The sequence below is a fragment of the Dendrobates tinctorius genome, unplaced genomic scaffold (genome assembly GCF_039654945.1).
Source record: "Dendrobates tinctorius isolate UK_male_01 unplaced genomic scaffold, ASM3965494v1 ptg000020l, whole genome shotgun sequence".
NCBI lineage: Eukaryota > Metazoa > Chordata > Amphibia > Anura > Dendrobatidae > Dendrobates > Dendrobates tinctorius.
In genome coordinates this window covers 35,508,644-35,520,826 of record NW_027361688.1, presented here as the reverse complement: position 1 = coordinate 35,520,826, position 12,183 = coordinate 35,508,644, and the positions used below count along the sequence as shown (strand labels likewise).

At 45.1% G+C, this 12,183-nt stretch overlaps 1 protein-coding gene across 1 annotated transcript in view; it reads right to left on the bottom strand.

Moving 5' to 3' along the window:
- The window catches only part of PDGFRB (platelet derived growth factor receptor beta), a 173,448-nt gene that overhangs the window by 58,554 nt on the left and 102,711 nt on the right, over positions 1-12,183 (bottom strand). The window contains exons 9-12 of the mRNA XM_073567994.1: positions 11,026-11,149; positions 9,711-9,931; positions 7,838-7,932; positions 1,230-1,362 (exon numbers count right to left, since the gene is read on the bottom strand). Coding sequence (XP_073424095.1) covers positions 1,230-1,362; positions 7,838-7,932; positions 9,711-9,931; positions 11,026-11,149 — 573 coding nt within the window. The remainder of the gene's footprint in view (positions 1-1,229; positions 1,363-7,837; positions 7,933-9,710; positions 9,932-11,025; positions 11,150-12,183) is intronic.

Genomic DNA, 12,183 nt, shown 5'->3' with positions numbered 1-12,183 from the left:
AAGCATTATGGGAAACGCGACTTTGGTGCTCGGGTCCGCGACCGCATGGCCGACCTCACGCTATGGTCGGGTTTCGCTCGGCGAAACCCGACTTTGGCGAAAGTCGGCGACTTATGAATTTGACCGACTCGTTTCGCTCAACTCTAGTAACGGGGCCTTAACACTCTCATGCACTTTACAGAGGTGCAACATTGCAGCCGCATGGTCCGCTGCTAGGACATGAAAATCCTTGGAACAAAAGGACTAATAGACCTCATTTAAGTCCTGTTCCATTGTTTTTTAAAGGGTGACTCCGATCTTCATAAGTGGATATTTGCAGATAGTGCTTGTAAAAACAAACACTTTTGCCAATCATCCCAAATTTTCAGGCTATCTTGAGATATTGACACTTTTCTACCTTTTACAGCTCGTCGCCTAAGAGACTGACCACTGCTGCCATCTAGCTTGAAGCTGGCTGGGATTAGGAGGTACCAACGCACTCCAGTGATCCTGCTTCAAAACAGCCCTTACAAACTCAAAAGAAAAAGAGCTTGGAAGCTCTGTGCATGTTCTGCGGTCTAGAAGAGGTGGTCGGTCTTCAAGAAAACAAACTATAAATAAAGCAAAAGAGCCAATGTCTCATGAACGACTGAACAATTTGTGAAGCTGTAAATTGTAAAGTTGCTAGTATTCATAAACACTGTCCCAACAATATCTGTGAAGATGGGAATAACCCTTTATCTTGAGGATATTTGGATCTCTGAGCTAATCATGTTTTGGTTTCATTAATTTGAAGATACAGAAAACCATGAATTAAAAGTTGTAGGCCACGATGCTTCAAAGATTCTTTGGGATTGGTCAATCCCATTGACTACCGTAGTCAATGAAAAACGTGTCCTCTGTTTTATTAGAAAAGTGCTAATTTAGTAATCCCCTGATTACTAAATTTAACAATGGTTAAACCATATGAGTAGATGACCTTCTTCAGGATGAGGGTCATCTCTATGTTGAATGTGTAGCCCAGGCCTACAGTATACAAATAAATGTCTTACAGTAATATCATGACCATAAAAAGACACATTAAGAGATAAGTTATCCCATCCAATAGTCTTATATTAGTTTTGACATGGCTCAAATTCACAACATCTCGAATTGGTCAAAGAAGTACCTTATGTGTTGTTGTTTGACCTAAGACCCAGAGAGAATAAGACCCATTCCATACATCATGCAATGTAAGCTTCTGCAATTACCTAGAACTAGTTTGTCTCTCGAAATTTCCCAGCTTGAGTCATATGGAAGCTGTAGAGGATCCACGTAGATGTACTCATGTCCATCAGGGCTGATTGACTCAATCACCTTCCACCGAATTTCATAACGTGGTTTCTGCAGATTTAATAATAAGAAATAAACAATCTTTCATGGGCAACTTGGAAATCATGATTGTGATAATTGACATCACAACTTGCTGGCCATGACTCATGATCAGTGACATTACAAGTTGCTGGTCATGACTCATGATCATTGACATCACAACTTGCGGGTCATGACTCATGATCATTGACATCACAACTTGCTGGTCATGACTCATGATCATTGACATCACAACTTGCTGGTCATGACTCATGATCATTGACATCACAACTTGCTGGTCATGACTCATGATCATTGACATCACAACTTGCTGGTCATGACTCATGATCATTGACATTACAACTTGCTGGTCCTGACTCATGAGCATTGACATCACAACTTGCTGGTTATGACTCATGATCAATGACATCACAACTTGCTGGTCATGACTCATGATCAATGACATCACAACTTGCTGGTCATGACTCATGATCATTGACATTACAACTTGCTGGTCCTGACTCATGAGCATTGACATCACAACTTGCTGGTCATGACTCATTATCATTGACATCACAACTTGCTGGTCGTGATCACTGACATCATTGGGCATTGTTTAGAAGTATTATTTATTTGTCATTTCATGACTTTATTATTTGGGCATTGTATAAAGGTATTATTTGCCTTGTACGGCAGTATTATTTGGACAATTAATGGTGACATTTTCTAGGCGTTGTATAGAAGTATTATTTATCATTGCATGAATGGTAGCACTATTTGGGCATCATATGGAAGTATTATTTGTCTTTTTATGGCAGTATTATTTGGGCAATGAATAAGTGGTATTGAAGGGAGGAGGAGGCGCGCTCAGGTGGCAGTTGGCAGATAGTGTGACAGGAGGAGTGAAGCCAAGTGAATTAGAGAGAGACGGGGTGACGAGCGGTGTGTGTAAGGGAAACCATCAGGAGTCTGTGAAGAGGAAGCTACGCACTCACCGACAAGAGAAACGTGAGAGACTTTTATCGGAGGCTGCTCCCCGCCCACGGTCGCACACAGCCATGCCCACGGTCCCCCGCCCTTTTGAGACAGGTCCGTTACCTCAAGTAGCCGCTGCGACGACACGTAAAACGGCTGCAGCGGCCTGGACACTGCCCCCTGTCTCCTTCCACAGCTGCGGCCCTGCCATCACTGACCTCAGTGGACTCCACCTCACCATAGGCGGCAATAGAGGCCCACGTCCCGTCTACAAGGGGACCCTGAGCAGAGGCCGGCCGAACGTCATTTGGGGAACTGCGTCATCAATGCACTGTGAGACGAGAGCCGATAAAAGACATCCTGAAAGCCCCACCAGCAAAGTCTTCAGGGCCTGTTGTGCCCCACCAGCACAGAGTCTTCAGGGCCTGTTGTGCCCCACCAGCACAGATTCTTCAGGGTCTGTTGTGCCCCACCAGCACAGAGTCTTCAGGGCCTGTTGTGCCCCACCAGCACAGAGTCTTCAGGGCCTGTTGTGCCCCATCAGCACAGATCCTTCAGGGCCTGTTGCACCCCACCAGCACAGAGTCTTCAGGGCCTGTTGTGCCCCACCAGCACAGATCCTTTAGGGCCTGTTGTGCCCCATCAGCACAGTTTCTTCAGGGCCTGTCAAGCTCAAATCATCCCGGGACAGCGAGGCGTCAAGGCAGCCGGATTTAGCGACCTCTGTCACGACTGCAGCCGCAGACGCGGCCCAGCAGATGCCTCCAGGAGGCGCCTGCTGGGCCGCGTCTGCGGCTGCAGTCGTGACAGAAGCTCTGGCCCCGCCCATAGGGCAGGTAAGTTTATAAAGGAGCTGCCCCTCAGCAATTGACTGTGGACAGCATTTCAAGTACACACACTAACCCTGATAAAAGCAAGGAAGGTGTGGCTGCACACGCCCTAAGCACACACAGAAACCATTGCAGCACAATCAGTGCGGGAACTGCAGCCTAGAGCACCTGGCATTGTCGGCAAGCCTAGACACACGAGGAAAGTCATGCACCAGCTGCAAATGACCTCACAACCCACGGACAGCTTCCACAGTGGCGACCAGGGACCGCACATGTGAATGGTCAAGCAGCAGAGCAAAGACCTTACACCACTTGTGCAGCTACACAGCAGAGCAGGGAACTGAGCAGGCTCCACACAGGTAAAAGCCAGCAGTATCCCAGCTCAATTAGGGGGAAAGGAGTAAGGCAAAAACATGCATTGTCACGCTGACAATCAAATACAAAAAGAACGGCGTCACATTATCCCCTCCTAAAGCCCCCTCTTCTGAAGTCCCCCCCAAAAAAACGGCATTCATATTGCCCATGGGACTGTTTGAGTTTAATCGAATGCCGTTTGGGCTGGCCAATGCCCCCGGGACCTTTCAGCGATTGATGGAGTGGTGTCTGGGAGATCTCAATTTTGAGGCCACATTGATCTACCTGGACGACATCATCGTCTATGCCGCCACCTTCGAGGACCACCTAAAGCGGTTGGGACAGGTACTCAGCCGGTTGCAAAAGTGCGGGTTGAAGGTGAAGCCTCAGAAATGCCACCTATTTCGCTCCCAGATTGAGTATCTGGGTCATGCCGATTTGGCAGAGGGTGTGAGGCCATCCCGGGAGAAGGTTTCTGCTATCCAGGAATGGCCTACCCCGAGATGGTAAAAGATGTGCGGGCTTTTCTGGGGTTAGCCGGATATTACCGTCGTTTCGTAAAGAATTTTGCATGTCGAGCTCGAGCCCTGCACGACCTGCTGAGGGGGGCTTCCGCTGGGGCCAATGGGTGAAGAATCCAGTGGCAACACCCTCAGGAAGAGGCCTTCCGAGACCTCAAGGCTGCGCTCTCGGATGCCCCAGTGTTGGTTATGCAGATTTCTCACAACCATTCATCTTGCACACTGACGGGAGTCTTCACGGGCTGGGGGCTGTGTTGTCGCAGGTTCAAGATGGCCGGGAGAGGGTGATCGCATATGGAAGCCGCTCACTCCATGACTCCGAGTGTAACCCTGACAATTACAGCTCCTTCAAGCTCGAGCTCCTCGCAGTGGTGTGGGCCATGACGGAGAGATTCGCAGAGTACCTAGCGGGCTCCGAGATGGTGGTGCGAACTGACAACCCGCTGGCTCATTTGGAAAACGCCAAATTGGGGGCTCTGGAACAGCGAAGGGTGACCCGGATGGCGAAGTACAATTATAAGATTATCTACAAAAGAGGGGCCGAGAATGTCCATGCAGACGCCCTCTCCAAGATACGACATACAACTCCAGGACAGAACCGAGACGAAGAATTAGAAGGAGAGGAAATACCGTCCGCTTTCACTGCTGCCGTGTTCACAACTGACCATAAAAAAATATCTTCCCCCGAGCCCCCAAGGGGCATGTTAGAACAATCCCGGGATAAGTGGATGCAACAACAACAAGAAGACGAAGAGGTTGGCCTTCTCAGGACGTGGGTCGCCGCTGAGCAATTACCCACTGACTCTGAACGACAAAGTTTGACTAAAGACCTGTTGCTGATGTTGCAACAATGGTAGAGATTGGTTATCTGAAAGTGACTATTGTACCATAAAATAACATCACAAACAACCTCAATGATGGCTTGGCAGGTGGTTACACCAGGAGCCCAACTTCACGTACTGGCTCAGGAGGCTCACGAAAAAGGGGCCCACTTCGGATCAAAAAAGACCTTGCAATGGCTGCTTCAGAAAGCTTACCACCCGTGCTTGCCAACTGTTGTGGACGAAGTTTGCCGGACCTGCCGCTTATGCGAATTGGCCAAACCACCCGCTCAGCGAGCCGCAACACAGACTATTGTGACCTCAGCGCCCCTTGAACTCCTGACGGTGGATTACCTGACCATTGGACCTGCATTTCAGGGATAGGAACACTGCCTCGTTATGGTAGATCATTTCACCAAGTTCGCTGTGGTCACCCCCACTCGGGATCTGACCACAGAGTCAGCTGCCTCCGCCATTTGTAGAAACTTTATACAAGTATACGGCTGTCCTCAACAGATACATTCTGATCAGGGAGCATGTTTTTTGGGAAAAGTTATGGAAGAACTACATCACCTCTATGGAACTGACAAATCCCGGACCACACCGTATCACCCGCAAGGAAATGGGGCTTGTGAATGATTTAATCGGACATTGATTCAGATGTTGCATACTCTGGAGAGTGACAAGAAGGCCCGTTGGCCCGAATGTGTTTCTGAATTAGTATGGGTCTATAACAATCGGGTACATCGAGTTACTGACTATACCCCCTACTCCCTGTTGTTTGGATGAGAGGGTAAAGGGATCACGGAGGTGGAGTTGGACCCTGAAGAACCTCAGCCCTGGACCGGAGTGTCGTCTTGGGTCCGAAATCATCGCTATCGGCTGCAGACTCTTCACCGAATTGTACACACCAAGCTCTGAGACTGGGAGCACCCAGGGAAATATGCAACCCCACCTCCAAAGCGGGGACCGTGTGCTTGTACTAGATCAACACCCCCAGAACAAGCAAGAGAGTCCTTATCGGGTCTTACGCCGCATCCACCCGGAAGGACATGTGTACGAAATACGACCCAAGGAGGATGAAACACTGCCCACTTGTATTGTGCATCATAATATGCTACACCCGTGTACTTCCACCGACCCGTAGCAACTGGAGCCTGCCCCGTCGACATCTGAACCATCATCTATATGTTGGGACCCGGATGACGACGAAAACTTTCCCCCAGAACCCAGAGGCCCTCCACTCAGTAATGAACCAGCTGACACAATTAGCCCACCTGTACCAATCAGACCACCAATCTCCACCACCCCAGAAGACTCCACCCCAGTTGAACTGAGACGCTCTGAGCGGTCAACAGCCGGCAAACCCCCTGAACGATATGAACAAGATCAGCTCATATGGCAACGAACATTGAAACCCCTACAGACCGATCTCAATAGACTAAGGCCCTCGCCCGAGGACTGGAAAGCTTACAGGATGGGGGAATGTGGGGAGGAGGACTCCCAGACAGTGACTGGGCAGAAACCCAGGGGACCGCCATCAGGGTTCCTGACGGAACAACACTGGGGGGACAACAAAGGAAGATACATGACTGAAGGTGTCAGGGCAATAGGGGGCGGGGTGAGGACAAAGGGAGGAGGGGGCGCGTTCAGGTGGCAGTTGGCAGAGAGTGTGACAGGACGAGAGAAGCCGAGTGACTTAGAGAGAGACGGGGTGACGAGCGGTGTGTGTAAAGGACACCGTTAAGAAGTCTGTGAGGAGAAAGCAACGCACTCACCGGCAAGAGAAACGTGAGAGACTTTTACCGGAGGCTGCTCCCCGCCCACGGTCGCACACAGCCACACCCGCGGTCCCCCGCCCTTTTGAGACAGGTCCATTACCTCAAGTAGCCTCTGCGATGACACGTAAAACGGCTGCAGCGGCCGGGACACTGCCCCCTGTCTCCTTCCACAGCTGCGGCCCTGCCATCACTGGCCTCAGTGGACGCCACCTCGCTGTAGGTGGCAATAGAGGCCCATGTCCCGTTTACAAGGGGACCCTGAGCAGAGGCCGGCCGAACGTCATTTGGGGAACTGCGTCATCACTGCACTGTGAGATGAGAGCCGGTAAAAAGCATCCTGAAAGCCCCACCAGCACAGAGTCTTCAGGGCCTGTTGTGCCACATCAGCACAGATCCTTCAGGGCCTGTTGGCCCCATCAGCACAGTTTCTTCAGGGCCTGTCAAGCTCAAATCATCCCGGGACAATGAGGCGTCAAGGCAGCCGCATTCAGCGACCTCTAAGCGGCCGCACCTGTGAACCCGAGTGACGTCTGGGAGGATAAGAGAACTATAGGAAATAAGGACCCATAGTTTGGGCCATACGTGGCCTTCGACGCCCGGACTAGCCGGGTTAGTCACATTGAATATAAGAAAAGTATTGTTTATTTTGTTGAGTCCCTGCGAGGACAGATTGCTGTTACCCCTGTTGCTTGTTCAGCATAGCCTCAGAGGCTCCAAGTTATAAAAGTTGATTTCACAAGTCATACCTTGTCTCGTGTCTGGTCACTGCATCCTGAGAACCTGCTCAACCCTACAATTGTATTGAAGTATTTTGGCAATTAATGTCTATATAGTGTTCTTTTAGATGGACATTGTTTAGAAGTGTTATTTGTTATTGCATGGCAGTTGTATTTGGGCAATGAATAATGATATTGTGTGGGTACAGTATGGAAGTATCATTCGTCATTGCATATGGCATTATTATTGGGCAATCAATGGCGGTATTGTATGGATACTATATTTGGGCAAAACATTCAGACAAGTCATATATACACTGAATTTTTGGCCTCCTTGGGGGTGGGGTCAGAGATGCTTCATTATTTATTGCCCAGGGGTCCATATTCCATAAAACCTGCCCTGCCAGTGGAGGAAAAGATTTGAGATCTAGTCTTAAAATGTTAAATGAACTCATAATTTCTTGATTAAAAAAAGTTCATCAACGTATAAAACTAATACAATACACATACCTTTCGCCAGAGAACAATAAGGATTATAAGGAAAATTAAAAACAGCACGACCAAAGCCAGAACAGCAGAGATTAGCATGACTCTGAAGGTTAAATCTGGAACAAATATAAAAATATAGATATAAAAAGAAATGTGCGAAAAATAATCACAGTTTACAGTAATGTTTATTTTTGTCCAAATGCAATTAAATATAAGATAATGTGCCTGTGCGCTAAATTATAGGAATATTAGAAGTCACCGAGCATATACATGACCAGACAAAATCAGGAAACCACAGGCTAAGTAGTTTTAGCCCGGGCACAGAACTCCAAGGTGACTTCTAATTTTCTTCTACATGATATAGACATATTTTTTTTTACCTCAGTTAATATAACTTTTGCAATAAACTTTTACAGGATCTTTGTTTTCCTGTACATTGCTGGCTTCGGAATGAGTCAACTGAGAATCTGTCAGTGAGCTCAGGCTAATGGCTAGTTTGCAATCTTTTTCCAGAACTCCTTTTATGACCTGATAAAAGTGCAGCTCAACTTTGACATGGTCTGTGGTCATGAATCAGCAGAAAGGAGATCAGAAAAAGACAGATAAAAGAGTTACAAACTCCTCAGAAGACGCTCAATGACAGATACTGTGATTCGTCCTGATGAAGAAGTTTTAAAATTTGAAACGGATTGACTATTAAGCCGCCTTTTTTAGATTCCTGTATTCTCATCATCCTTCGACGGCAGCGCTGGTTAACCTATTTTTTTTTCTGTTTTGCATAAAAGAAGCTTCCGGCAGATGTGACTGGAAAATCTACAGTGAATTTAAAGGGAATTTGTCACTTCTCATGACTTGTCGGTTTTAGTAAATACTAAGTTCCATTCACTATAAAATAACAATTCTCGAGCATCCTTTCCTGTAACTTTGCACTGTGCATTCCTCTGTTACACCTCCTAGAAATGTATGAATAAATTGACAACTGGGTGTTATCATTCCTGTTGTCAAAGGGGTGGGGGACTACACAGTCAGCCACTTGATTGGACAGTGTCAAACAGTGCAGGAACACACCCCGAACCGGTAGTACCAAGTTATTATTTTATTCACAAAATTCTAAGAGGGATAGCAGAGGAATGACACAACAATGAGTTCTAGGAAAAGAGCAGATTTTCAAATTCTCCGTAGAGTTTAATTGAAAATTGACTGTGGGTGTTCAACTTTACAAACCTGTAACAATCATAAATTGGAAAATAGTGGTTATTAGACCCTTGTACTTTCAGTAGGTGAACATCCCAGAGGTATATTGTGGAATAATAATAATTTACACAATTGGATGTGTTTAAATAAAATGTTCCTGTGCTGAGATAATCTTATAAATGGGCTCTGCACTGTGTAATGGCTGTGTCTCACCGTAAGTCCAGGCCTTTTTTGAGTTTCCAAGCTCATCAGTGCACTCATTTTTTTGCACAATGTACCTAACATTTCTGCTATCTCTCTGATGGATATCTTCTTATTTTTTCAGCCTATTGATGGTATGTTTCACTACAATTGAGAGCTAATATGTCCACAAGTTGTGGGTTCACAGCAACAGCTTTCAAATGCAAATTCCAAACCTGGAATCAGCTCCAGACCTTTTACTTGCTTAACTGATTATGGGTTACTGAAGAGCTGTAATTCCTAAACTCTTCCTCCAATTAGGATGTGAATACCCTCAAATTAAAGCTGAGAGTCTGCACTTTAAGCCCATATTGATTATAGAACTGTACCTTGAAAATGTTTTGGTAAACAGCTAAAATGTAAAAAACTTGTGTGACTTGTCCAAATATTTCTGACCTTAACAGTAAATACAAGTTTCAGTTCCCCTAACATGTTCCCATGAAAATAGTGACATACTCACAGTGAGGTACAAGTGTTACATCTCGGTGATGTTCAATGCCAAGATCATTTTCCCCAGCGCAGCGGACCGAGAGCGAATCTCCCACACTCCAGATATGTAGGACACTCTTAACTTCATAAGTTCCGTATTCTGGCTGAGTATAGGTGGTGTTCATATCAAACTCCATTTGTGATGTTATGTGGTCCAGTGGCTTCCACAGCTCCCAACTTTTACTGCTACACCTGAGGGTGTAAAAGGACGGGAAAAACTAAATAGGACAACTTATTTGTCATTTCCCAGCATTTTAAAAACATACAGTGTCAATATAAGGGGCACTCACGTTCTTACTTTCCAATGTCCAATACTTTTTAAATATTTCCCTTTAATTTGACCTTTACATTCAATAAGTAGTTTAAAAAATGTATGAAACCAAAATTTTCTTACTATTTTTTAAATATTTTTTAAAATGTGATTTTATAATAACTTTTTAAAACTATTTACTAAAAGAAGAGGTGAAATTAAAATGAAGGGTTTTTTCCTCAAATATGTCAAAATTTTACCAGGGCCCTATTCAAAATGTTCAAAGTATTTCTTTTTATTGAGAGTTTAAAAAGGGTCTGTCACTATGTGAAAAGTGGGCAGTTTTTGCTCTTATTTTTCCTGCTTCTGCCCAGAGTATTCAATTTTTTTTTTGTTGTTGTAAGATTCTATACAGAGTTCCAGAGATATGGGCTTTTTAAATTAGTGGTAATTCTTATGGTCTCCACATGTGGGGTGGTTCACATGATCCTTGGGGGGAGTGTCTTTAGGCTGCTTTATTATTAAATTCTCAGAAACGACCCTGTCATGACTCTGTTGTTCGGTGTCCCAGGACCAGGGGCTCCTTACCTGTCCCTAATGCTAGGGGCTCCCTAGCTTGCCCTGTTCCCCAGATTACTTCTGATGGTGAAGACACCGGGGCCACATACCTTGCCTTAGCTCCTGAATCTGCCCTCAGTCTGTACCCTTCCCCCACCCAGGTAAAAGGAGAGTAGCAGTCAAGAGTCATCCTACTGATTGACACAGATGGCGCCATTTTGGGAAAAAAGGCACATTCCTTTTTTGAATCATGGACAAGACCTTCAAGAATATATTAAGAATGATTGGCTTCCAAAGTGCCCACTTATTAGGAGCATTACATAGTGCTGAGATGAGACCATCTAAGCCCATCCTAGTAACTACATCAAAAGCTAACACACGCTCCTTTAAAAACCCATAATGCTTTGGCATAATGCAGCACTGCTGTTATGCAACTTGTAAGGCGAAATATCAGCAAGACTAATGAACTAAGACTTACCTTTTTATTTCAGTGCAGAAGAACCAGGTGATGTTTGGCATTGGCATTCCTTTTCCCACGCATGTCACTAATTGTCCACCATTTGCTGGATGAGTGTCAATGATTTCCTGAATTTCAACTGGAACTAAAAATGCAGAGAAAGTTTTTTTTACCGGTTTCTCTTTTTGAAATTTAAAAAAATTAAAAACATGAAAAATAAAAGTAATGTTTGTAAATAGGAAAGCTAATTCACTATTTAAAACGTAACCGTCATTTTAATTATTTCATAAATCAATAGTAAAATTAAGAAACTTTGTAATATATCTTATCAGAAAAATCTGTGTCTTTCGCTCCTGGATTAATCTTTTATTGTCAATTCATGGGTAAAATCTGTAACATCTGTACTCAAAAAAGACAGTGTCACAATTACTGAGATAGGAGATGACAGTTGGTGCTTTTAAAATTCTATGGAAAAGGGAGAAGAAGGGAGGAGCTAGAGGCTGACAAAGATATTCTGCTGAAAATGCTCAAGAAATGATAGTTACAGTTCACCATAGAACTTTATGAGCACCAACTGCCATCTCCTATCTTAGTAATGGGAAAGTCTATATTCACTGAATACAGATTTTTACCATGAATGAAGGATCAGTCCAGAGGGAGAAAGAAGCAAATTTCTGTAATAAGATATGTTATATAATTTCTTATTTTCATACTATTGAGCTATGAAAATAAATGAAAAATGATAATTACTCTCCTATTTTGCTCTTCACTGTAATGGTAGAATGGCCACAAGTCTGCAGTCACGCTATGTGACTGCATATTTGTAAATCTTCATGGTCATTCCTTCAAGAGGCAGCTGTGTGCAGTGTAGAAAAAATTAAAGGGGTTGACCAGCCTTGGGGTACAAGACCTCTGATTTCTCAGGGAATAAACACTGCACGATGTGAGGATTCTCCAATGCCTGCGACTGGAGTGATTTACATATTTCTGGCCACATCCCAACTAGACGTGTCCGCCCTCGCTCAGTTCACTTGCATTGAGCAAGGCCACGCACGTCTAGTCGGCATGTGACTACATGTATGCGAATCACACACCTTCGTTCATGTGTGCGCTCCCTCCCGGCGGTGTCATCAGGGAATCATGACATCGCGCAGTGTGTGCGCAATGAGAGTCCACAGG